Raw genomic sequence first — 25,511 nt, forward strand, 5'->3', positions numbered from 1 at the left:
AGAGAGAGAGAGAGAGGGGGAGAGCAAGTGAGCTGCAGGTCCTAGCAGCTAGTTAGCTGCCAGCTTCTGTTGTCCTGGAGTTTTAATTTTACCAATTTTACCAATCACATTATTAAATGTCCCCCTCTGCCCCTCCATACAGACACACAAGCAGTCATAAAGATAGAAAGAGAGAGGGGTGTGTGTGTGTGTGTGTGTGTCTACGTACTCTCCACATAGGCTTGAGTGGAGAATACGTAATTTACCCTCGACACCCGACATTGAACGGAGCAAACAGCGGAGAAGTTCTTGAAGATGGATGACATTAAATTAATAATTGAAGTGGAGAAGTAGTATAGTGAGCTGTACGATCCTTGGCCGTGTTGTTTAAAGACAACATTAAAAAGGACAAATGCTGGGACACCGTTTCAGTTAATGACAAATATCAGCTGTATGTGTGATCACGGAGAGGAATCGCAGGATGACCGCGCGGAGTTCAGCCTGTCCGGTGTGCAGCCTGGCCCCGGCGTGCTAGGGATCTACGCGACGCTTACGCGACGCCAACGCGACGCTAACGCGTCCGGTGTGTGGCCGGCGTTAGCTGGAGCGGCGACACTCTGCAGGCACTTCCAGGGTCTGTAGCGGCGAGACGGCAAGCTGTCCTCGTTCACGGACGTGGTCCCCGGCGCGACGAGCTAGTTGCTAAACTTAAAGCCAGCTTCTCTCATTCACTCCACTCGAGCATGCGGGAGCTCTCCGGGCGCATCCATCTTCTCTGTTGTCGTCCTCGGCCCTCTCCTTGTCCCGCCCCCTCCGCTCTCTCATTGGCTGTTCCTATTGCCAAGCTCTGTGGTGCTATTGGTTGTTACACAGGATTGATGTCCCACAGTATCTGAGGGCTGCACATATAGAAATATGTCCACACTCTACACTAGTTTGGACTTGATTGGACAATATATATCCGAGATACAGAACCTTGTGTTTTGATGGCGTTTAATCAAACTTTGACGCCACCCCACGGTCACATGGCCTTAAAACCATATGAATTTCTTCGGGGGGGAGGCTGTTGATACACACATGTACTTTGAGTGAGATAGAACCATGAACACTGAAGTAACAGCATTTCGTGTTTCACGGCGAGTTGATGAACTTTGACGCCACGCCACGGTCACACGGTGTGACGAAAAATCAATCCCTAAATCAGTTTTTAACTCCATCTTGTTGTGATGACACTCATCTGAATTTAAAGAGGAACTGATGAAAGCCCTGGGACAAGTATGTCAAAGTAAAAATGGTGAATATGGTCAAAATGGCCACTAAATTTAAAATGGCGGACTTCCTGTTTGGGCTAGCATATCTATCCAAGAGACTTATTTGTTTGTTATGAAAAGACACATGTTCCCATCGTTTTTTGTACATGTCGGCCAAACGTGGTGCCGGGGCTGCCCTTTAGGGGGCGCTAGTCAGTTATTTTGCTACGCCCATTCCTTAAAACCATATGAATATCTTTAGGGGGGGCTGTTGATACAAACATGTAGTTTGAGTGAGATGGAACCATGAACACAGAAGTTACAGCAATTTCGTGTTTCACGGCGAGTTGATGAACTTTGATGCCAAGCCATTAATATGCCGTTTGACGAAAAGTCACAGTAATCTTATATCTTCACTATCAATGTCTTGAGACCCATTTGATACAGTTTGACATGGTTGAGGTCAGTGGATGAGGAGAAATACAGAAGATAATTTCCTGTTTTCACCAGGGGGCGCTGTGATTTTAAGTCATAATTTCTGTGTAGATGTCATTAGGCCGGAACTCTTGTCTCACATGTCTAGTTTGGACCCGATTGGACCGTGTATGTCCGAGATACAGAACCTCCTGTTTTGATGGCGTATAATCAAACTTTGACGCCACGCTACGTTCACAGGGTGTGACGAAAAATCAATCTCTAAATCAGTTTTTATCTCCATCTTGTTGTGATGACACTCAGCTGAATTTGAATATGATCTGATGAAAGCCCTGGGACAAGTACGTCAAAGTAAAAAAGGCCAAAATGGCCACTAAATAGAAAATGGCGGACTTTGGTGAAAATTGGTTATGTGGAAACCTAGGGGCTGGTTCCAGGGGGCGCTGTTGAGCAATTTTGCCACGCCCATTTCAAATTACTCCAGAATACTAAAATATTCGCAGACCTTGAATTTCCTGCAAAGTTTCATAACTTTCTGAGCATGTCTAGACCCTGAAAAAGCCCCCCAAATGGAAATGATAATAATAATAATAAAAATCCTTACAGATTCAATAGGGCCTCTCACCATTCGGTGCTCGGGCCCTAATAACAAAAATCCTTACAATTTTAATAGGGCCTCTCACCATTCGGTGCTCAGGCCCTAATTCCTTCTGTTTCAATAGAGCCGTTCAGCATGATGAATGACGAAGACTGGTTTTAAACTACCAACCTTTTGATTAGAAGACCACCCACTAAAAAACCCTCACAATTACTGCTTGCTTCATCATTGTCTTTTTCTTATGTATATGTGCTCTGCTACACCCAACATCTGTTGTACATCTGTCCGCCCTGGGAGAGGGATCCCTCACACTTGGCTCTCTGTTAGTTTCCCACGTTTCTTTAACCATTGTTTTGGGGGTGTTTTTTCCTTATTTTTGCAAAAGAATTAAGGACAGGAGATGTCACACTTTGTAAATAGTAAAATGGAAAATGGTTTGTTTTATATAGCACTTTTCTAGTCCTGATGAGCACTCAAAGCGATTTACATTAAAGTTTGCCTTTCACCCATTCAGACACACACTCATATAGTGCATCTATTAGCAGCACGTTTTTGTTCTATGAGGGGCAATTCAGGTTTCAGCATCTTGCCCAAGGACACTTCAGCAGGCAGATGGGGAAGACTGGGGATCGAACTGTCGACTTTCTGGTTGGAGAACAACTGCTCTACTGTACTCTACTCTTTTTTACACTCTTTATCATGGTCTCCCTTTAGTCATATACAACATGTAACAGAACCAACAACATAATAATTTGTGCACTCAATGTGGTCTCCTCTGATATGTCTTCTCAGGAATCGCTGTGATCTGAACAGTCAAGATCTGAATCGTCAGTGGTGTAAACCAGACCCCATCCTCAGTCCAACCATTTACCACACAAAAGGCTTCCTCTACTACCTCAACAGTATAGGGCGAACTCCATTGGTGAGAAACACCAACGGCTGTCCGTTTGTACACTTGTTATCTTAATGTACTGATCCTTTGATGTTGTGTTTTCTTGAGCTTTGCTTGTTTTTTCTTTTGATGAAAACCTCATGTTACTTTGCACTGATGTCATTTTTCAGTTATTCTGCATATCTTTACTAAACATATAGTTACACAATTTTGTATTCTTCAAATTTCTAATTACAAAAAGGTAAATGTGTTAATAAGTTTAGAGGTGCTGGGGCTTCTTCTGGAACCTTTAGAAGATCTTCTATCAATGAATTAGTGTTTTTTTTACAAACTTTTTTCTCATCTTATTCTACAGAACAATGCCACATGCACTATCTCATGTGTGGAGACATTTCACCCCATCCAATGTAGAAGGAAACGCTGTGTACATTAGCAAATACTGTGCAAAGACCTATGTTAAGAATGACACAACGATGCAGAAGCATATTAAGTCAAGTGCCCAAAGTTTCCTCAGGGCTCAAATAATGACAAAATAAAATGTTTATATTTATGTCTGTATGTGACAAGGTAAATACAGTTAGTATTAATTACCTACAACATTTCCAGTTTATTACCGTTAATTCCTGTATATTCCCGTGTATTCCCGTTAATTCCTGTTAATTCCCATGGAAAGTTTCCAAGTCTGAATATTCCCGGAATTTTGCAACCCTACTCAGCATTTAATTTGCCTATTTTTTTTTTTTTTTTTTTTTTTAATTCCCAAAATTCCCGAGCTTAACTTCCCATGGAAAGTTTCCGGCAAGTTTCCGGAAATTAACCGGAAACTTTCCGCCACTTTGCAACCCTAATCAGGATTAACAGAGGAGCTAGTACATAGAGGCTGACCAAAAGGAAACTGGTACGGCTATGCAGATGAACCCAGCCGATGGCTGGAGAGCAGGATCCGGAGCCTGTAACTGACGGCCAATGAATAACACTATACATGTGTCTTATTATGACAACACTGACTTATTTTTCACCTTAACACATGTAAACCTCTTTTAAACAAACATTTTTTTCACAATTTCAGGTTAAGGCTGAATGTACGAGCATAACTATACAAAAAGAAAGGCTTTGTGTATAGTATAGCAAAAGTGTATAGCAACTTTATCAATTCAATGCACAATATTCACATTAATATCAATTAATATTTATAGCATCTGTTCAAAACACAATATGTACCTTCTCAGTACAACAATATGTTCTGCAGAGGACAATGTTTTTACATACAGGCTTTCACTTGAATACGGCCATACAGTTTTAAGCCATGCATCTTCTGCTCCTGCAAATATTTCAAAATTAAAAAAACTTTTTAAATAAGGGAATGGATTACGTACACAGAAACGCTGTAGTGCTTTTATTTTGAAAAGGCATACAGAAAGTTTTGCAACCATTTGTTTGTGACATAAATTCATCAGATAAACATTAAAACTGAAAGATCATTTTCTCTGTTTATTCTGCTGTGAACTACAATAATTATCTGTCAATGACACAAATGTATTTTCAACACTTCCTTAAAACCGTTTCAAGGTAAAAGCACTCCAGCATTTTACTTTCTGAATCTATTAATTTGTTCTAATGGGGCTTTGATTGTTATCAACAGACCGGAAGATGCAAATCTTAATACCGCAGAGTACTGACATTTATTTTAGTACATAAACCGTCTTGCTTTGAAGGAAATGCAGTAGATAAACCAGGACCTCTGCCACCAGTAGCTAACACACAGCGTGTGTGAAAAACAAGCAACAGACACACAGCTGATCTGCGGCACGACCACAGCCAGTGAGTCCAGAGAGTTCTGGGATCGACGGTGAAGACTGCGAGATCGACCGGTTGTCGACCTCTGTGCAAGAGGTTTCTTCCAGTTGAGGGAGACTTTTATCTCCACAGGCGCCAAAATGCTTTCTCATTGTGGGAACTTTCTCTACAATCTTTAAGGTCTCGTCCTTACTGTGTAAAGTAAATATCATGAATAAAATGTATATTATGTTTGGGAGCTATACAAATAAAGTTTAACTGAATTGAATTGCTTAATAATAGTCCAGGCAAAGTCATGTTTTACGACCGCCTAATTGTAAAATAATTTTTTTCCAGCATAGATCATTTCAATGACTGGCCAGAACAACATACTTAAATTCCAAAGAAATCCTAGTTGAGGAAATATGTTTAATTCTCATCAATCCGAGATGTGTGCCAATAAGGCCACGCAACAATACACCCCAATGGGGCTATCCTTTACACAATGAAAGTACCCATGAAAAGTAAAATTTTCTGTGTAACAGGTTTCTTTGAAAATGAATTTGAATATGCAAATGAGCTATACACTAATCGAATAGTCCCAAAATACACTCAAAAAGGCTTAATTTTTTTTCCTTACTCCTACCACAATAAAACTGTACATCGTAAAAGTATACATGAAAAGTAACCTTTTTTGTATTACAAGTTTCTTTTGAAATGAATTTGAATATGCACATGAGCTCCACACTTATTGAACGTCCTAATTTGCATAGGCAGAAACACCATTCATATGTATGACAAATACATCGGCCCAATCTTCTCCCAATCATCCCACTGCCAATGGGTGATGGCAAAGCTGCTTTTAAACTGCCCTCTTACCTGAAAACCGCCTGGCTTGGTAGTACCTGCCAGGGGTATAACCCCCGCCGGTAGTGTCTTCAGGGTCACAGAGGCAGTCTTTTGGGTCCATACATTCACTTCCCCCTTTCCACTCCATCATTTGGTAAAAGACTATGGAACTTTGCAGCTGTTGACGTTGGAGGGAGAATTTAAGGTTCCACTGGAGATGAGTTCTGAGTTACTTTATCACAGAATCGCCTGTATCTCAGCATATCCAGTGATTCCTCTTTTTTGCCCCCATACAGTGATACTAGAGCTTTTTCACCTGCTGCAATGATGATGCCTTTTCCCACATTTTCCTGTGACTGGCTGAACACCTTAGCTTGTTCAAGATAGCTAGTGTCATTCTTTATTCTTTCGTGGTGGGGAGGCTTGTGTGCCTCCATAGCCCTGAAGACTATACCGGCGGGGGTTATGCCCCTGGCAGGTACTACCAAGCCAGGCGGTTTTCAGTTTAGAGGCCAGTCTAAAAGCAGCTTTGCCATCACCCATTGGCAGTAGGATGATTGGATGAAGATTGGGCCGGTGTATTTGTCATACATATGAATGGTGTTTCTGCCTATGCAAATTAGGACATATTCGATAAGAGTGGAGCTCATGTGCATATTCAAATTCATTTCAAAAGAAACTTGTAATAGAAAAAAGGTTACTTTTCATGTATACTTTTACTATGTAAAGTTTTATTGTGGTTTGAGTAAAGGAAAAAATTTAGCCTATTTGAGTGTATTTTGGGCATATTTGATTAGTGTATAGCTCATTTGCATATTCAACATTTCAAAGAAACCTGTAACACAGAAAAGCTTACTTTTCATGGGTGCTTCCATTGAGTAAAATATTGGCACACATCAGAATCAGAACTATTTTTATTGCCACGTATATTTGCTTATATTGGAAATTGCCATGGTGTGGTTGGTGCACTGTACATAAAAACATATATATACAGTAAGACAATATATACAGTAAGAAGCAATAAGTTATGGAGATAAATAATGTGCGAGGGGGGGGGGCAGAGTCAGTGTGATGCAGGGGGCTTGTTTGTGAGCCCCACTGCGACGGGGAAAAAACTGTTCACGTGGCGTGAGGTTTTAGTCCTGATAGCCCGGAACCTTTTTCCGGATGGAAGTCTCTGAAAAAGGTGGTGACCGGGATGTGCAGGATCAGCAATGATCTTGCCTGCTCTCTTACTGTTCCTGGAGTGGAACAGGTCTAGGAGAGCCGGCAGGTTGCAGCCGATGACCTTCTCAGCTGACCGGATTATCCGCTGCAGTCTGCCCTTGGCAGTGGAGGCAGCAAACCAGACGGTAATTGATGAGGTGAGGATGTACTCAATGATGGCTGTATAGAACTCCACCATCAATTTCCGCGGCATGTTGCATTTTTTTCAGTTGCCACAGGAAGAACATCCTCTGCTGGGCCTTCTTGATGGTGGAGGTGATGTTCTCCGCCCATCTCAGGTCCTGTGCAATGATCGTCCCCAGGAATCTGAAAGACTCCCCTGTTTTAACTGGGGAGTCGCACAGGGTGAGGGGAGCGGTTTGGGGCTGGGAGTGTGGTAGGGTTAGACCTGGTCCACTGTTCGTTGAATCTGCAGTAAAAGTCATTCAGGTCGTTTGCCAGTTTGAGGTTTCTCGGATTGATGAGAATTAAACATCTTTCCTCAACTAGGATTTCTTTGGACTTTTAGTATGTTGTTCTGGAAAAAAATATTTTACAATTAATTCGATTTTTGGCTCCAAAATGAGTTACTTTGCCTGGACTATAATCCACACTAAGGTTATTTTGCCACCGATTAGTGTGGATATTAACTGCTGCACTGTAATGCTCAGTTTTTATTCCTGTATACATCTTCCAGGTTTTTTGTGACTACCACGGTCACTCCAGAAAGAAGAATGTGTTCCTGTATGGCTGCAGTGTGAAGGAGACTCTCTGGCAGTCTGGATCTGCAGTTGACACTTTAGGATTAAAAGAGGACCCTGGATATAGGGTAAGTCACATGTTCTCACTCTGTCTCTATCTCTCTCTCTCTATCGATCTATCTCTCTCTCTCACAGAGCATTTACAAGAGTTGCAGTGAAACTCTGAAACCACTTAAACCCTGAACAAATGATACACTTTCGTTTTCACTCACACTATCAGTTAAAGAGTTAAACTCAAAGATGTCTTCTCTGCACACAAAAGGCTTATTTCTCTAAAATTTGTATTCACAATTTTTTATTACTGAGCACTTTACCTTTGCTAAGATAATCCATTCTATCCACCTGGATTGTGAGGCCCATCCAGATGCTGATTAAAGACAATGATTTTTGCACAGGTGCACCTTGAAGTGGATACAATAGTACGTTAATCTAAAATGTTCAGTTCTTTCATTCAACAAAATGCCGCAGTTCTCTTTCAAAATTCGTTATGGTATCTCACAATGGGACACGCTCTCCGCGCTGTCCCCCAGAAGCAATTTTACACTCCGCCAGTCATGACTCTCACTAGAGGAGGGACTTCCTCCCTCTATATATCATCGCCTTCAGTCTAAAACCTCTTCTTGCTCCTAGAAGCATTATCTCAGACGGCAGGTTTAGCTAAAAGGCTAACAAAACTGTTCACAGAGCGAGCTAACGACTCAGTCGACGATCGTTACCTGAACACTACATAGCTGGCTGGGTTTAGTAGATAGTCACCATACTAGCTACTCAACGCTCCAATTTATCGGAAGAGATGGCAACCATGTATCCTGCCCCTGTCCTCACCATGGGCAAAAGCAAGGTACCACCAAGGTTGTGCACTTGTGGAAACAAAATATCGGGGGCAGATACCCCCTCTGTATGTTCGGCGTGCTTAGGGCTGGAACACACCCGAGAATCGCTAACATCCCTGGACACCTGCGAGCAACTGGAGTCTATTAGCCTCGGCTCCGAGGATGACTAGGTGGACGTGGCATCTGCGTTCACCCCACCAGCCTCCCGGCTGGCGTGGCCTGAAGCCCTCACCAAGACCACCATGTCCCACTATGAGGGTAAAAGGCTGCCCAGAGCAAAAGCTTCGACCGAACAGCTTCTGGCTGCGTTCCCCGAGTGCCTGCAGGGTTCCTACAGGTTTTAACAAGTTAAATTTAAGACTTTTTAAGACCCTATTTAAGACCACTCTGAATAGAATTAAAGACCTATTTCACGGCCATACTGGCAAAAAAGTATGAAGGAAAATTACTATAAAAGAAGAAATAAGTCCAAGAATTACTTGCAAAGTTAATGTATTCCCATTCAACATAACTGTGTGTGTACGTGTGTCTGTATACCTAGTTGAGAAGGAATACAGGCGACTGCTAGCTGGCCCTGCACTGAGGCAAAGACTGTATCTCTGAACTTACAGCAGTAGGAATTCCAAACAGGTCCAAAATAGTAACAAATAGAATCAGAAATAACTGAGCCTTCTAGTCAATAAGGAGTTTTGTTGAACCTGCACTTCCCCATTAAGCTACAAAAGACTTCAACACACTAGTAGAATTTCAGCATTCAGCAGGTGCGCGCTCAGAGTAGCACCAGCGGAGAGTGGCGCAGTAGTTATCAAGCGTGTAGCGTGAGACAGAGAGGAAGCAGCCAGCTGTCTTTATTAGTTAACTTGCACTTCTGGGGCTGCACGGTCAGCACGAGTGCAGCGTTATCGGTGGGCTCCTCGCTAATATGTATATAAGGGTAGATGAAGGATGTATATTGTTAATATGGAGGTGTGTAGTCTGCACGCACATATCTTTCCTTTTATAGAACCACACGTATTCCCACCCATATCCTGCCCTGCCTTTCAAAGGCATATGTTGAACTGTGCTGTTGCCAAATTAAAAAACATTAACAGAGAGAAGTCGTCTGAGCCGTGTTTTAGCAGACACACTGGCTGATATGGAGGGAAAAGGCTTCTCCCACCTGTCCCAGTCGAACCTTTACTGGCAACCCACCTCCACTCGACAAGGAGGTCCACCATGACCTCAGCCGGCCCCACCCTGCCCTCCAAAGCGGACTGTTTCCAGTCGTCGCTGAGGGAGAAGAGCTACAAGGCGGTGGCCACATCGGTGAAAGCTCTGAACGCTGCTTCGATGCTACTCGCCTACCAGGCTGAGTTGGTGGTTGACATGGTGGCTTCACCTTCCACGGCGGTGTGGGACGAGCTGTGTGTGGTTGTGGACCTCTGCCTGCGTCTGCACAGATGCGCTGTCCAGGCATCTGGAAGAGCCATGGATGATCACCCAGGAGAGAGCTCGTGGGTAAATTTATCGAGCCTCTCCACAAAAGGAAAAGGCCCAGCTCCACGCCTTCTCTTGCCAGAGTGTGGGAGAGGGGTCATGCCTTAATTCTAATACAGTGGTTCTTAACCTGGGTTCGATCAAACCCCAGGGGTTCGGTGAGTCACTCTCAGGGGTTCGGCCATCCCCCCGCCTCCGCTGATCGCCTCACCGGTCTGCTCCGGGCGCGAGGCGCACGGAGGGGGGTGGAAGAGCGGAGAAGGAGGCACAGCCACCGGGTTTGGTCATCCCCCCACCTCCGCTGACGCGCCTCGCCGGTCTGCTCCGATGGAGCAGATAGGTGAGGCGCACGGAGGGGGGTGGAAGAGCGGAAAAGGAGGCACCGCCACCTCGCCCCCCCCGCACTGGACGGTGTTGTGTCTGCCGACCGGGGCGAGCTGCTGTCAGTGCGCCGCAACAGCGTTGCATGCTCAGGGCAGGGGGATACCAACATGAAAAAACAACGGGGTGGACGCGCTGTGAGTTTCAAAAAAGCTTCTTCGCCGTGTTAGATTACAAATATTTAGTTGCTTTGTAAAAATGTGTTACACAAAATAAATTCAGCCCATTCGTATTATTCGTGACGTCTGGCTCCGCTTGGCCATCATTGGCTGCAGGTGATCAGGCCACATTGCTAAGCTTTGGTATCTGTGCTGCAGGGAACTTGGTGCGCTCAGTATTTGACTTGTGGCTGTTGTGATTGTACGTCATTTGTGATTTTCTTTTAATCTTTCAATCCCTTCATACTAACTATGTCGAGCAAAAAAGAAAGTGGTTGGACGAATATGTACAATATGGATTCACGTGTATAAAGGAACGTGATGGGAGTCAGCGTCCTCAATGCATGATTTGCAATGCCAAGTTGAGCAATTCTAGTCTAGCACCGGCAAAACTAAAGGAACACTTCCTAAAGCTGCATAGAGATGGGAAATACAAGAACACAACGCTCGCTGAATTCAAGGTGAAGAGAGCCAGATTCGATGAAAAAGGCTACTCTGCCTGTTCTCGGCTTTGTTCCCATCGACAAACCGATCCTCACAGCCTCGTACGAAGTTGCGTACCTGATCGCCAAGCAGGGCAAACCACACACCATTGGTGAAACACTCGTAAAACCAGCTGCGTTGAAGATGGCGAATATCATGCTGGGAAAAGCTGCTGAAGATAAGTTATCCCAAATTCCTCTTTCAAATGACACTATAAGCAGCAGAATAGACGACATGAGCGATGACATCTTGGCTCAAGTAGTTGCAGATCTGATTTCAAGCCCAGCAAAATTCAGCCTCCAACTTGATGAGACCACTGACATTTCCAATCTAAGCCAGCTTGTTGTATTTGTGCGCTATATGAAAGAAGACGTGATAAAGGAAGACTTTTTATTTTGTAAACCTCTTACAACAACAACCAAGGCAGTCGATGTGAAGAAACTGGCACAAGTATTAAAAATTGTTGTTGAATGTGTGAACTTTGTGCGAAATAGTGCTATGAAGCACCGCATCTTCAAAGAGCTGTGTAAGGAAATGGGCTCGGAATTCGAGGTACTTCTGTACCATTCTAACATTCGGTGGTTATCCCGGGGAAAGGTGCTGAATCGTGTTTTTGCCATGCGTGTGGAATTAGCCCTGTTTTTGCGAGAGTACGAACATTGTCACGCAGATTGCTTCGAAAATTCTGAGTTCATTCTCATTTTGGCGTACATGGCCGATATTTTCGATGCTCTCAATCATCTCAATCGACAGATGCAGGGTGGTGGAGTCAACATCATCGAAGCGGAAGAAAACCTGGAGGCTTTTAAAAAAAAGCTACCTCTATGGAAACGACGAACAGAGAATGATAACTTCGCAAACTTTCCCCTGCTGGACGACTGTGTAAGTAAGATCGAAGACGTGTCTGGAATTGGAGACATTTCTGTACCTGGGGAGCTGAAGCAAGCAATTGCCATTCACTTAGATGAGCTTGCAAAGTCTCTCGACGGATACTTCCCTACCACAGAGTCATATCCAGCATGGGTGAGACAGCCGTTCACGTTTAGTGTTGCGACAGCAGATGTCAACGATGAATACCTCGACGAAATCATTGAACTTCAGCAGAGCCAGGTTCAACAGCAACTCTTCAGAACAACAACGCTCTCAACGTTTTGGTGTCACCAAATCGTACCATACCCTCTTATTGCTAAGAAAGCCCTTGAGATACTCACACCGTTTGTTACAACGTATCTTTGCGAGCAATCCTTTTCAAGGATGGTAGACATAAAAACTAAGAAAAGGAACAGAGTTGTTGCGAAAATGATATGAGAGTGGCGCTTGCCAAGGTGAAGCCGCGCATTTCTGAACTTGTATCTGAAAAGCAACAGCAAAAGACACATTGATTTGCAGTAAATATTCATTGAGTTATGTTATTGTGTGAAATTCATGTTTTGTTGGCTTTGTTCTTTGAACACGGTGATTTTGTGTGCAACTGATGCATGGTTAATTTTGTGCACTAATAAAATATATACCTATGTTTTGAAGAAATCATATTTTATTTTTCCAATCACAAAGGGTTCGGTACGGCACTGATGAAGCTTGCAGGGTTCAGTACCTCCAATAAGGTTAAGAACCACTGTTCTAATAGCTCCCCGCTGGCTAGGAAAACACTGGCTAGCAGAGATATACCAGCTGTTGCGCGCTCAGCCTCTGCCTCTGCCTCTACGGAGGGATCTCCTGTCACAGGCACACGTAGAGATTTTCATCCTCATCCAGAGCGCATGGCTCTATGGGCTTGGCCCGTGAGAGGCTGAATCTGACCACAGCGGGACTTCTGCAGAGTGTCATCAAACCAAGTTGTGTCCGGGGGAAGTTTTAACATCTAGGTGTGAAGTTGAAGAACCCTGGGAGACAAAAAAACGTTGTTGCAGGCTTTGGCTACACATGCAGGCCGAACTTTAGTTCACAAATACTAGGTCCAGACAACTATTAGATGTTCCATTTTGATACTGTATGATAGTGCAAGGTCGAGTGGTTACAACAAAGAGTGGGTTACTCTACACACTGACTAAAACCAATTGAGTCTAATACTGAAATGAATGGCATACTCAACGTGGTCATCCTCCTGCAGCTGTATGTTGCGATCACCTTGTCTAGGTTGTCCACACCACCTTTGCTGCGGTTGTAGTCCAGGACGATGACCGGTTTCCTGTCCTGGTGGTCGCTGACATCGGCGTATGTGTGCAGCGTTCTCAGGAGCAACACGTTCCTGTTTTTCTTTGGGATGTGAGACACCAGAGTGGCGGTGGGCGTGAATGCAAACTTGGATGAGAACACCTCTCTTCCCCTGAACGTGAGCAGCCCGAGTGCGAGTTTGTAGGAGGTGGAGCAACCCCAAGCTCCGTTCTGGCCGTCCGTTGCTCGGCTTTCGGGGGTGTACCCTTGCATCTGGATTTTGCATTGCAGGTCACCTCTGACTTGATCCCATATTTTGCCGGCTTGCTGGGCACGTACTGACTGAAAGTACACCGGCCTATGGAGAAGAAGAAGAAGAGAAGAGGAGAGGAGATGAGGACGAGGACTAGCAGCCGCTATGTTCATGACATAATAATATAACATAATAATAATAATTATAATATAATATAAAGACCAACCTCTGAACGGAAGCAGTTGCTCCATTCGTCAAAGTATTTTCAACGACCCTCCTGGTTCGTCATCTCCAGGATGATGTTCTCTACCGTCTACTTGATAAACAGGCGGAACTTCGACACCTGTCACCGGCGTGGGACTTTGCGTGCATCGTGGGGCCCGGACAGACCCCGCTTAAGGCTACATCAACGGCGGAGGAGGAGCAGCAGCTCCTCTTTCGGCCGTACGCCCGCAATGCCCATATTATTTCCCCGTTTCTTGACTTGAAGCCCTCTCTTTCCACGAGTCCGGTGAGGGTAGTCCTTGTCCTCCACGTCGTCCTCAAAGTCGTTTTTTATTTGATCCAATTTTTTTTCCCCAACAAAACGTAATGAATGATTTAAATATGACCAACACAATATTAGATACATTTAGTGTTAAATAATATTTAAAATTATAGGTGCCTTACTGCTCCCAAGTCAGAAACATTTCACACAACTGAAACATAGAATTTGCCTCTACTATACTTTGAAAATATTTTGTAAAATCAAAGTAAATAAAGTTATAAATAAAAAACGGAGAAATGCACAGGCCACAGAGTCAAACAGTACAACTGCATGTATGAACAGTTTCCTGAAGCTAATGAAAGGGTCCCACTCCTCAGACTGTGATTTTTAACCCTTTCGAACACAAGTCACGTAACAGACAGAGTGTGTGTGTGTGTGTGTGGAGCCACAACACAGCAGACATGAGGCGCTGTAAAGCCTTGAGCATCCCGTTCATGTCCCGGTGGTCGTGCAGCGGTACGGAGGCGCCGGGCCTCAGCAGGAAGACCCCCATGCTGAGCACCTCCGTCCCGCAGATGTGGGTGTAGGTGACCTGGGGGCTCCGGAGCCCCGCCGACCCGGCGCTCGGCTCGCCGCCCCGGAGCTCGGCTTGCTTTTCCGGGGAGCGATTTTCAGGTCCGCCGCCCGCAACGCGATCACCAGCGAGATGAGCTCGCTCTATGTTTGCCCCACGTAGGTGACGCAGGCCTGCTTCGCTGTCTTCTGGATCAGCGGAGTTGTGTTGTCCCGCGGCATTCTGGCTGCGGGTGAGGACGGCAGCCCGGTGCGCTACTCTCGTTCGCACGTTATAATCGCGCACATTGCGATTAGGAAATCGCGTTTTATCATATCGCGATTAAATCGCAAATGCAATTAATCGTTCAGCCCTAATTGGAATCAGGTGTGGGTCTGACTGACCCCACATTGCAGCACCCCAGCGCCCTCCCTGGGGGTCTAATTGTCCCCCCCAGGAGAATTGGATAATAACAATCCTTGGGTTACCCTAACCCTCTACCTGAACAGCCAGGGCTTGCGGATGATCACACGCATGCACACAGACACACACACACACACACACACACACACATACTCTGGGTCAATTCAACCCAAGAACAACACGAGGATTAAAAGCATGTTTTGTGGAAGAAAAGAATCTGTTGTATGTTTAAATCCTGTCTGGAGGTTTTATGGAATAAGAGAACACAACCTGGAGGTCATAGGGTCAGGTTGTCCACATGCTGGTTCAGTGATGACAGGCCAGGAAATATCCATTACACACCCTTCCAACAACCAAGAGGTAAGAAAACTAAAAGGTAATAAAGATTTGCATAAAGTAGGGTACTCATATAGCCTGCAAGTGAAAAAAGAATGCAAAAAGTAGCAGAACTGTATTGCATATAGGAGTCCACAGATGACAGGATTAGACTGGTTCAAAAAGTGAATGGGGAAAAAGTTTCTTCCTATAGTAACATCAGTCATTGTGTCACCGGAAATTATTAAAGATATTTAATACATTGCAAAACCTTCTTTGGATTGTGTGGTGCTCTCCTTTCTGTTTTGCATTTTCTTAAAATTTGGCTTTATAAAGATTGTTAAATTTTTCCCATAGTCAGTTGGTGATAATGAACTGCTAAATTAATGTTTTTTTATTTTTTGTTTGTATCAAATTAGTATTTAATGTTACATTAAAGATCAGTTTTTAAGTATTTATATTTAATTTCTTGACATTCTTTGTTAAACCATTTTACTCCTTTAAGTTTACCATTGGATCATTTCAACAGTTTGCTTTATAATGTGTTTGATGTGTCACTACACCAATTATGTTTACTTTTTATATTGACTGTATATGGTGTACTTGAATTTCTAGCTATGTCGATTGCTTGTAACTCTTTTGGGATTTTTGGCTGAATAGCTTTAAACAGCTCATTTGGGAGATGTGATGGTTGGACCAAGAACAGATTCACATACAGCAATTAGGCAAAACTCAAAGTTCAAATCAAGTCATACACGTGAAGGCAGTCAACGATGCAACTGTTACTGGGAAGCCAAAGGCAAAAATCACAAAACTAAAACAAAAGTAGAAGGTCAAAAAACAAAACAAGGCCGCAAAACTAACAGGACTGCCCTGAATAGGGCAGTCTCGGACACAAAAACAGGCAATGGTCGAGGAATGAATGTCTGAAAGCTTGATATGAATTACAGAGACAATCTGGCAGGGAAGTGGTATGTGAGCAGGTGTATGTTTACTGGTTGACTGATGGTGCAGGTGTGGTGAGTGTAGCTGTGTGAAACTGAACAATGGGAGAAAGTAAAGCTAGCAGTACTGTGCAAGTTCACACTTTAAAAAGAACTAGTTTAAAGTTCAGTTCTTAAAGATGAAAATGAACCAGTTCACGTTTATTTGTTCCATTTTTTATTGGGATGGTTATGATTTTGATGACAAACTTACAATAATTTGATTAGTTAGACTCAATTCATCGCTGCTGTCCAGTGATGCTTTTTGCTCTTCCATGAAAGAAGCTATTGAAAAATGTTTTAACCGCTCAGAAGAGGTTAGCTCATCGCTACTTTGGGAAAGCCTCAAACCTACAATCAGAGGACAAATAATTTCTTATTCCTCTCATTCTAATAAGCTGCGCAAAAAAAAGCAAACTGACGTAATGGATGAATTATCCGAATGTGATAGGCTATATGCAATAAATCCCACCCCAGAGCTGTACCAACGAAAAGTTAACCTCCAAACTCAGTTTGATCTCTCTTCGACGGGAAAGGCTGATTATAATATACTAAGATCTAAAGGCAGGTGGTATGAGTATGGCGATAAGGCTAGCCGGCTGCAGGCTCTCCAGTTCAAACATCAAGCAGCATCAAGACACATCCCCCAAATCAACACTCACTCAAATGGTCTTACAACATCTCCTCCGGATATCAATGCAGCTTTCAAATTATTTTATTCCAATCTATATACTTCTGAGCCCCCTCCAACGGACTTGAACATGAATAATTTTTTTGATAGCCTAGAAATACCCACTATAGATACGGCAACACGGTTATCACTAAATCAGCCAATAACTGTAGAGGAAATACTTAGCAGCATTAGGCAAATTAATAATTCCAAAAAAACAGGGCCTGAAGGGCTGCCATCTGATTTTTACAAAAAATTCTCCACTAAACTAGCCCCGTTATTACTAGACATGTTTAACCATTCCCTGTCTATAGGCTCTTTACCAAAAACTTTAACAGAGGCGACTATTTCCGTTATTCTTAAGAAGGATAAGAACACTGCTGAATGTAGTTCCTATCGAGCAATATCACTTTTAAATGTGGACGTGAAAATACTATCAAAAATTTTAGCGAAAAAGATTGGGAACATGTCTCCCTTCAATAATCTCTGAGGACCAAACTGGCTTCATCGGAGCTCGTCAGTTATCCTCAAATGTCAGACGGCTATTAAATATTATCTCTTCCCCGTCCAATGAAATAAAGCCTGAAATAGTGCTCTCATTGGACGCGGAAAAAGCCTTTGACAGGGTGGAATGGGGGTACTTATTTAAGGTACTAGGAAAATTTGGATTCGGAGAAAACTTTATTGCATGGACACGCATTGTTTATAAATTACCACTTGCCCGTGTTAACACTAATAGACAGTACTCCTCATATTTTCCCTTGTCCCGTGGTACCCGTCAAGGCTGCCCGCTGCCGCTGTTACTTTTTGCTCTTGCTATTGAGCCGCTAGCCATCCGGTTGAGATCTTCCGCACACCTGCAAGGTGTTAAACGGGGAAACGTTGAGCACCGTGTCTCCCTGTATGCAGATGATCTATTAATTTACATAACAGACCCTGTTTCATGTGCCAAAAATGTAATACAGACACTAGAGGATTTTGGTGCATTTTCAGGTTACAAAATCAACCTCCAAAAATCTGTCTGTTTTCCAATTAACTTCAAAGCCAAAACACTCACGCAGGGACAAATTCCTTTTAATTTCTCCCCAGAAAGTTTTCAATACCTAGGGATCAACATCACCCACTCTTTTAAGGGATTGCATAAAAATAACATTGACAAATTAGTAAATAAAGTCAAAACTGACCTACAGAAGTGGTCCAAGTTGCAGCTATCATTAGCAGGCAGAGTGCAATGCATAAAGATGAATATCCTGCCGAGATTTTTGTTTTTTTCCAAAGTTTACCTCTCTTCCTGACAAAATCATTCTTTAAAAAACTTGATCAAGCTATTCTTTCATTTGTGTGGGCGGGCAGGGTGGCCAGGACCAATAAAAGCACCCTACAGACAGCAGGGCAGGAAGGTGGGCCGGGTTTACCTAACTTTATGTTATATTACTGGGCAGCAAATATACAAAAGATACTCAGCTGGTGGTACGAGAGTGAGTTGGACTGGTGTAAAATGGAGTCCCTCTCCTGCCATACCTCTTCACTTGAAGCTCTGACATGCTCCCCTTTGCCACTCTCAGTTTCAAATTATACCTTAAATCCTTTAATCGTGTCAACTTTGAAAATATGGACACAGTTTCGCAAACATCTCAAGCTAAACAATCTTGTCCTCCTAGGTCATATTTTTTTACCTTCTAAACTTGACTCCGCATTTACACTTTGGAAGGAGAAAGGTATCATATCATTCCGAGACCTGTTTTTAAATGGTACATTTATTGACTTTGAGAGTCTGTCCCATAAGTATGACTTGCCCCGGACCAACTTCTTTCGTTACCTCCAGGTTCGCAGTTTTATTAAAGATTATTGCAGTACATTTCCACATTTACCGGCAGATTTACCTAAAATTCTTGACAAACCACAAACTTGGATAAAAATGATATCAAAGCTGTATAAAGGTATTCTCCAGGCTAACCCCTCTCCACAGATCACAGCAAAACAGGGGTGGGAGAAAGAGCTAGGAAGCCAACTCCAGGATCCTTGGTGGGAGAGAGCAAAATTACGAGGGAAAAGCTCCTCATCCTGTGCCCGTCTTAACTTAATACAATTCAAAGTACTGCATAGAATGCACTTCAGCAAAGCAAAACTAGCTAAGATTTTTCCTGGCAGTAGTGAAGCTTGCAATAGATGTGCCTTTGTCCCAGCTGACTTAGCCCATACTTTCTGGTCATGCTCGAAGATAACAGGGTTCTGGAAGAGTTTTTTCAAAATCATGTCGGAGGTTATAGGTGTAGCTATCACTCCATGCCCGCTCATGCTATTTTTGGAGTCCCCTCAAATTACTCAGAATTCAGTAAGCTGACGCATTCGCCTCTCTGATTGCCCGCAGGCGTATCCTTCTACACTGGAAGCTGCCCAAACCCCTGGCAGAACAATCCTGGCAAACTGACCTAATGTCATTCCTTAAATTAGAAAAAATCTAATTTTCACTCCGAGGTTCAACTGAGAAATTCTATACTACATGGCAACCTCTTATCTCATATTTCGACAATGTAGCTACAACTCCTACGGTGTAGGGATGAACAACATATTATGTTATGCTGTTTTGTTTTGTTGTGTTCGTTTTTTTTTTTTTTTTTTTCTTTTTGTCCAGCTGTGCTCTTACATCAATGTGAATGTATAAACGTAAGGTGTTGATGAGATATTCTGTTTGAAAAGGGAAGACCAACTGGGGTGGGGGGTGGGATAATGTTATGTATGTTTTCTACTTGTTGGTTTGTTTGTTTGTATGTTTTGTTTATTTGGTAAAAAAAACAAAAAAAAACATGCATGTATTTGTAAAGGTCATGTAACATGATATGATATGTTTCAATAAACAGATTTATAAAAAAAAAAACAGTGGCGGTCGGTAAATACACGGCGCGGGGGCACGGCCCCTCGAACATCCTGAGAAAAAAAACCTGTATGTTAAACATTAATTGGATAATAATATTTTACTTGTACAATGCTCCTTGGTGACCGTAAGCCCCTGTGATCGTTTAATATTTGTTGTTTTCAAATTGTACTTGGTTAATTTCTGTTTAAGTACTTTATACTTCTGGATGTGTGTTGCTGTCAAAGTAGATGTGAATATGGGTCCTGAAAGTTTTGGCAACCACGGGATACAGGAGGTCTCTTTTTCTGTCATTCTGGAAATGAAACCAAATCATTGATCAAATTCAGGTCACTGATGAACACATCTGTCTCTCTCTCCCTCTTTCCCGATCTATCTATCTATCTAGACCATTCCAAAGACCCTGGATCGTATTGCACCTGCCTTTTCTTTCAACAGCTGCAACTATTTGGTAATAATAGCAATTATAATAACTAATCATCAACAGCTTTATTATCATCACACATTCATCTAAATTATGTCATTCTGTTTTCATCATGTCTCATCACCACCACAATTATCATTATAATAGGTTGTCTTATCAATTTTTTGGGGCTTTATTTATTTTCAACATTTTTCTTTACAGTTAACTGACAAAATCAATCATGCGATATTGAAACTATGTATTTTTATCAGGTTGAAAAGTCTCGCTCTGCCACAGCCAGGGTGGTTGTCTGGAGGGAGATGGGTGTGCTAAGAAGTTACACAATGGAGAGTACTTACAATGGTTGTGACCAGGGAATATACAAGGTATGTGTATGTAAGATTGTGTGAAATCAGTCCAAAGACACTTTATAAGGTGGACCGGAAGACGAAAAAATGTTCATGAGCTAGTATCTGTGCCAAATAAGTGCAAATAAAAGTATATATATACATAGTATATATATATATACACATAACATTTACTCCAGTAAATCCGTAACCACAGTGGGCCTAAAGCCTAAATGAGACAGCTCAGATTTTTTCTTGCAGCTGTTTTAGCATTTATATAATATTAAGAATTAAAAATAAAACAATTTTAACTTGAAATTTATAATTTTTTAGGAATATAAATATATAGTTTTATCAATTCATAAAATATAATAAATATGTATTATACATTTTTTCAACCGATCAAGTAAAACGAAAGGTTAATATGCTAGAAATTCAGTCACATGTTATAGCGCATCTCAGCAAAAACAATTTTAAAAACTATAAAATAAAGACTACAGTGCCTACTTGTTGTTACGCTACAGATTTTTTTTAACCCCAGCACAGACACAGAACAGTGAGCATGAGTCAAAAAGGAGAGTTGAAGGGTCTGTATTTTTCCAAACACTGGATCTGAGAAGTGGTAGCTGAGGGAAAATACCTCTACAGCTGTGGCCAAAAGTTTTAAGAATGACACAAATACATTTTCACAAAGTCTGCTGTCTCAGATAAATCTACCATTTATCTGATCATCAAGAACTTCAAGAAGAGAGGTTCAATTGTTGTGAAGAAGGCTTCAGGGCACCCAAGAAAGTCCAGCAAGCGCCAGGACCATCTCCTAAATTTGCAGAACTTGCTAAGGAATGGCAGCAGGCAGGTGTGAGTGCATCTGCACGCACAGTGAGGCGAAGACTTTTGGAGGATGGCCTGGTGTCAAGAAGGGCAGCCACTTCTCTCCAGGAAAAACATCAGGGACAGACTGATATTCTGCAAGTCATTTTCTCTGATGAATCCCCTTACCAATTGTTTGGGGCTTCTGGAAAAAAGCCATGGACCCAAAAAAATTTTGGGTCCATGGCTAGGAAACTCCCCAGACCCTAATCCCATTGAGAATTTGTGGTCAATCCTCAAGAGGCGGGTGGACAAACAAAAACCCACAGATTCTGACAAACTCCAAGCATTGATTATGCAAGAATGGGCTGCCATCAGTCAGGATGTCGCCCAGAAGTTTATTGACAACATGCCAGGGCGAATTGCAGAGGTCTTGAAAAAGAAGGGTCAACACTGCAAATATTGACTCTTTGCATAAACTTAATGTAATTGTCAATAAAATCGTTTGACACTTATGAAATGCTTTTAATTATACTACAGTATACCATAGTAACATCTGACAAAAATATCTAAAAACACTGAAGCAACACACTTTGTGAAAATCAATACTTGTGTCATTCTCAAAACTTTTGGCCACGGCTGTATATCTCCGGGAGGTTGTGAGCGAGGAGGGAAGGCAGGAGGATCGACAGGTGAATCCTGGAGGAGACGAGAAGAAAACACAGTGAGAACAGTGTATAACAATACCAGAATGTAACTCTGATGATCTAAAGCAGAGGGGCCAAGGACGAATAACTAACACGGTAGTGACAAGCACGAACTGGCTTAACCAGGGTAGATATTAGAGATGAGCCGGATACTCGGCTGAAACGAGTATCCGGTACGGATAAAGCACTTTTGCCGAGTACGATTATTATACGAGTAATCGGAGTCATTATCTGTGCTCGGACTGAATGAAAATCCTCACACAGCGTCACAGCGTTCCTCCCGTCACACACAGCTCTGCTCACTCACTCACAGAACAGCTCTCTGTCTCTCAGTCACTCAGGTTCACTGCGCATCGGGACTGTTCCATAGGCTCAGTCAAGGAAGCAGATATGATTCGTTAATTTCCCGAATGGGTCTTCGGGTACGAGTCTTTGGAAAATTTTTCACGAGACCTGCATTGGCTCAGCAGGGGAGCGCTGCAGATGCAAGGGACGTTCACTGTCTCCCGGAGAAGTGAACGCTCTGTGTTTTTAGTATGGAAAGACGTGAATTGTATTTGTTCACGGGTCATGGTGACTGGTTTTGTTGTTTTCACTTTACATTTACACTTACTTTACAGTAAAGTAAACCTCTATTAAATACAGTACAACATGACAGTTTGTATTGTTTGAAATTGTCATTTATTATCACACTGGCATTTAATTATAACGGCAAACAATTACACTGCACTAAACTTTAAGTGTTAATGTAAGGTGAAAATAGCAAGGCCAGTCTGTGTGACTTGTGAACGAATGTGGATCGCGTCTTTCTGTGCTGGGGACACAGAGTGTTCGTTTCTCCGGGAGACAGTGAACGTCCCTCGCATCTCACTCACACACACACACACACACACACCCACACACACACCTGGTGTGGAAATAAATTTAAAAAAAATTAAAAAATCATAAAAAAAATTAAAAGTTAAAAAAGAAAGTTTTGTTGAACCAGTCCACTTCCGGGTTAGGCCCCGCCCACTCCGAGTACGGATACGGATAATTCATATGGTTAACAGATACAGATAATGCTGTACTCGCTCATCCCTAGTAGATATCCTGTTGCTGCAGGTGCGGTGGTGAGCTGTCCCTGGCTGTGCCTCTGCCAAGTCATCAGGGGGAAGATGGCACACACCTGCGGAAGGGGAGAGAGACTGGGGGGCACATAGGAGCTGTGAAACTTGTCAGACTAAGAAAAAAGTTTTTTTTGATTGTGGACTTTTGCGCTCTTTGTCTGTTTACCTGTGGAATGAACATCTGGGGCATGTCATCCTTCTTTCCTTCACATCTCTGTGAATGTGTGCGCAGGTGAAGATGTCCTTCACTGAAATAAACAGCTGGCTGGTCAGTGTGCAAATTTGGATTCTGTTTTGATTATCTGAGCAAATATGGCCTTGTTCAGACCTGACATCAACATCTGATCCAAGAGATCCGCATACAAGTTGACAGCTTTAAATTTGTTCGCACCTGTTGGTGTGTAGTGTAGTTCCCAGTTGGTCCAGTTTCTTTAAAATGACCGAGCCAGACGTTTTTATCAGCCTGTCCTGCCACATGGTGTTCCTGTCTGTTATGGACCTGTCCGGATTCGTCTCAGTTGGCCCTACCCCTACATATGAAGTGCCCCTCGCTGGGTACTATCCCCTCCAAAGTGAGCCACAATGAAAAATCTTCCCCTTGGAATTTGGACACAACTCACCAACGTTATTACAGTGACGAACAATATCAAAGGAGGTTATTACTTTTTCAACCAACATTATAACAATTATACAGTGGATATAAAAAGTCTACACCCCTGTTAAAATGCAAGGTTTTGGTGATGTAAACAAATGAGACAGATAAATCCTGTCTGAACTTTTTCCACCTTAAATGTGACCTATAACCTGAACAATTCAATTGAAAAAGAAACTGAAATCTTTTAGGCTGAAAAATAAAAAACTTACAATAACCTGGTTGCATAAATATGCACACCCTTAAACTAATACTTTGTTGAAGCACCTTTTGATTTTATTACACACTTTAAAACCTAACAGTACATCTTACTAAATGAAGTAAGTTACAATAACTTAATTCTCAAAAAAAGTTGAGGTCACTAATTATCAATAATTTAACATAACTCAAAAGTAAATTATTGAACTAATAACTTAGTTATTTTGAGTGTGCTTAAATTTGAGAGCATTTTGAGTACTGCTGACATAAATCAATTGTTTTCAATGACTCGTTTTCTTTAAGTTGATTTTTTACTATTACAAAAAATGCAATTCCCATGGGCTGCTTTTTTCCTGAATTGAAAATTAATTGCCAACTAATATTATACGTGATTCATTGTGTAGCATATGTACATTTGAAAGTAATATATATATATGTATATACATATATATAACATATTGTTTTAATTTCCTTGTCTTATACATCTTTTAATATTTTGGAGTGTTGAAGGATGGGGCGAGGGGGGGGTCAACTTCTGTTTGTGATTTCTAAACGATTTTCCAGCCCAAATTATTATCGTATTTTATAGTCCAGACATAAAAGCACGGCTCTTATATATACAGTCTATGCTCTATACGCAAGTAAACGTCAAGACTCTAAGTTATAAGTCTGTTCATTTTCCGCTCCTGCAACAATAAAACCTTGTTAAAATAAATTAATTGACTCATTCAACAGAAACGCGAGAGTGCTTTTACTCTGAAACAGGCACAGGAAGAAGTGAATGGTTTAAACTGATGACCTCAGGTGAGCTGACCCGCTGAGGTGAAGCGGATCCACGGCCAATTCACAGCAGAACCAGAGACAGCGAGGCCCGGGAGGAAACTGTGTCAGATATTTGGAAAAGCCATTTGAGCGTTTACAGACTCATTCAACTTTCTCCGTCACCTTCCTGTGAGTCTGCTCACTTCCAGTAACCTGCCGTTCACCTGCTATCGCACACGGTACCGACAGGGACGGAGGGCGTGACCGGTTCGAGCCGGTCAGCACGAGGTTTGCACCTGGCACCGGCGTGATGGAAGAGATCGTCACGAAGAGCTTTTTGCTGGACAGACTTCACTACTGACGGAGAACCCAATGACGATACGTCCTCCACGCAAGGTAACGTAGTTATTTCATTGCTGCTCTTCATGTCTTGGATGCGTTAGCATCACTACTTCCGGAAGCTGACATTTAGGCTACAAAACAAGGTGTAAATGACGCCGTCTCGACTTGAATTTGAATGTACGGGCTTATGGACACTTAGATGACACCACAGGAGCATTATGGAGGCATTTTCTGTTTGTTTTTTTCTGTTTCAGTAACTCCAGTTGTATTGGATTTGGCTGCAACGCTGTTTACCCCTAAAAAAAAAGGGTTTTTTTGGACCCAACACTTCACACACCCCGCCATCAGCATAGTGGTGAGTAGATAATGAGTGAATTTTAACTTAATTCAA

At 42.4% G+C, this 25,511-nt stretch overlaps 1 protein-coding gene across 1 annotated transcript in view; it reads left to right on the plus strand.

Annotated features, from left to right (window-relative positions):
- The window catches only part of LOC133009766 (cytosolic carboxypeptidase 4), a 194,409-nt gene that overhangs the window by 148,883 nt on the left and 20,015 nt on the right, over positions 1–25,511 (plus strand). The window contains exons 22-25 of the mRNA XM_061077300.1: positions 3,055–3,184; positions 7,683–7,814; positions 20,179–20,241; positions 20,466–20,579. Of these exons, the coding sequence (XP_060933283.1) occupies positions 3,055–3,184; positions 7,683–7,814; positions 20,179–20,241; positions 20,466–20,579 (439 nt within the window). The remainder of the gene's footprint in view (positions 1–3,054; positions 3,185–7,682; positions 7,815–20,178; positions 20,242–20,465; positions 20,580–25,511) is intronic.

This window comes from Limanda limanda, chromosome 8 (assembly GCF_963576545.1).
Source record: "Limanda limanda chromosome 8, fLimLim1.1, whole genome shotgun sequence".
Lineage (NCBI taxonomy): Eukaryota > Metazoa > Chordata > Actinopteri > Pleuronectiformes > Pleuronectidae > Limanda > Limanda limanda.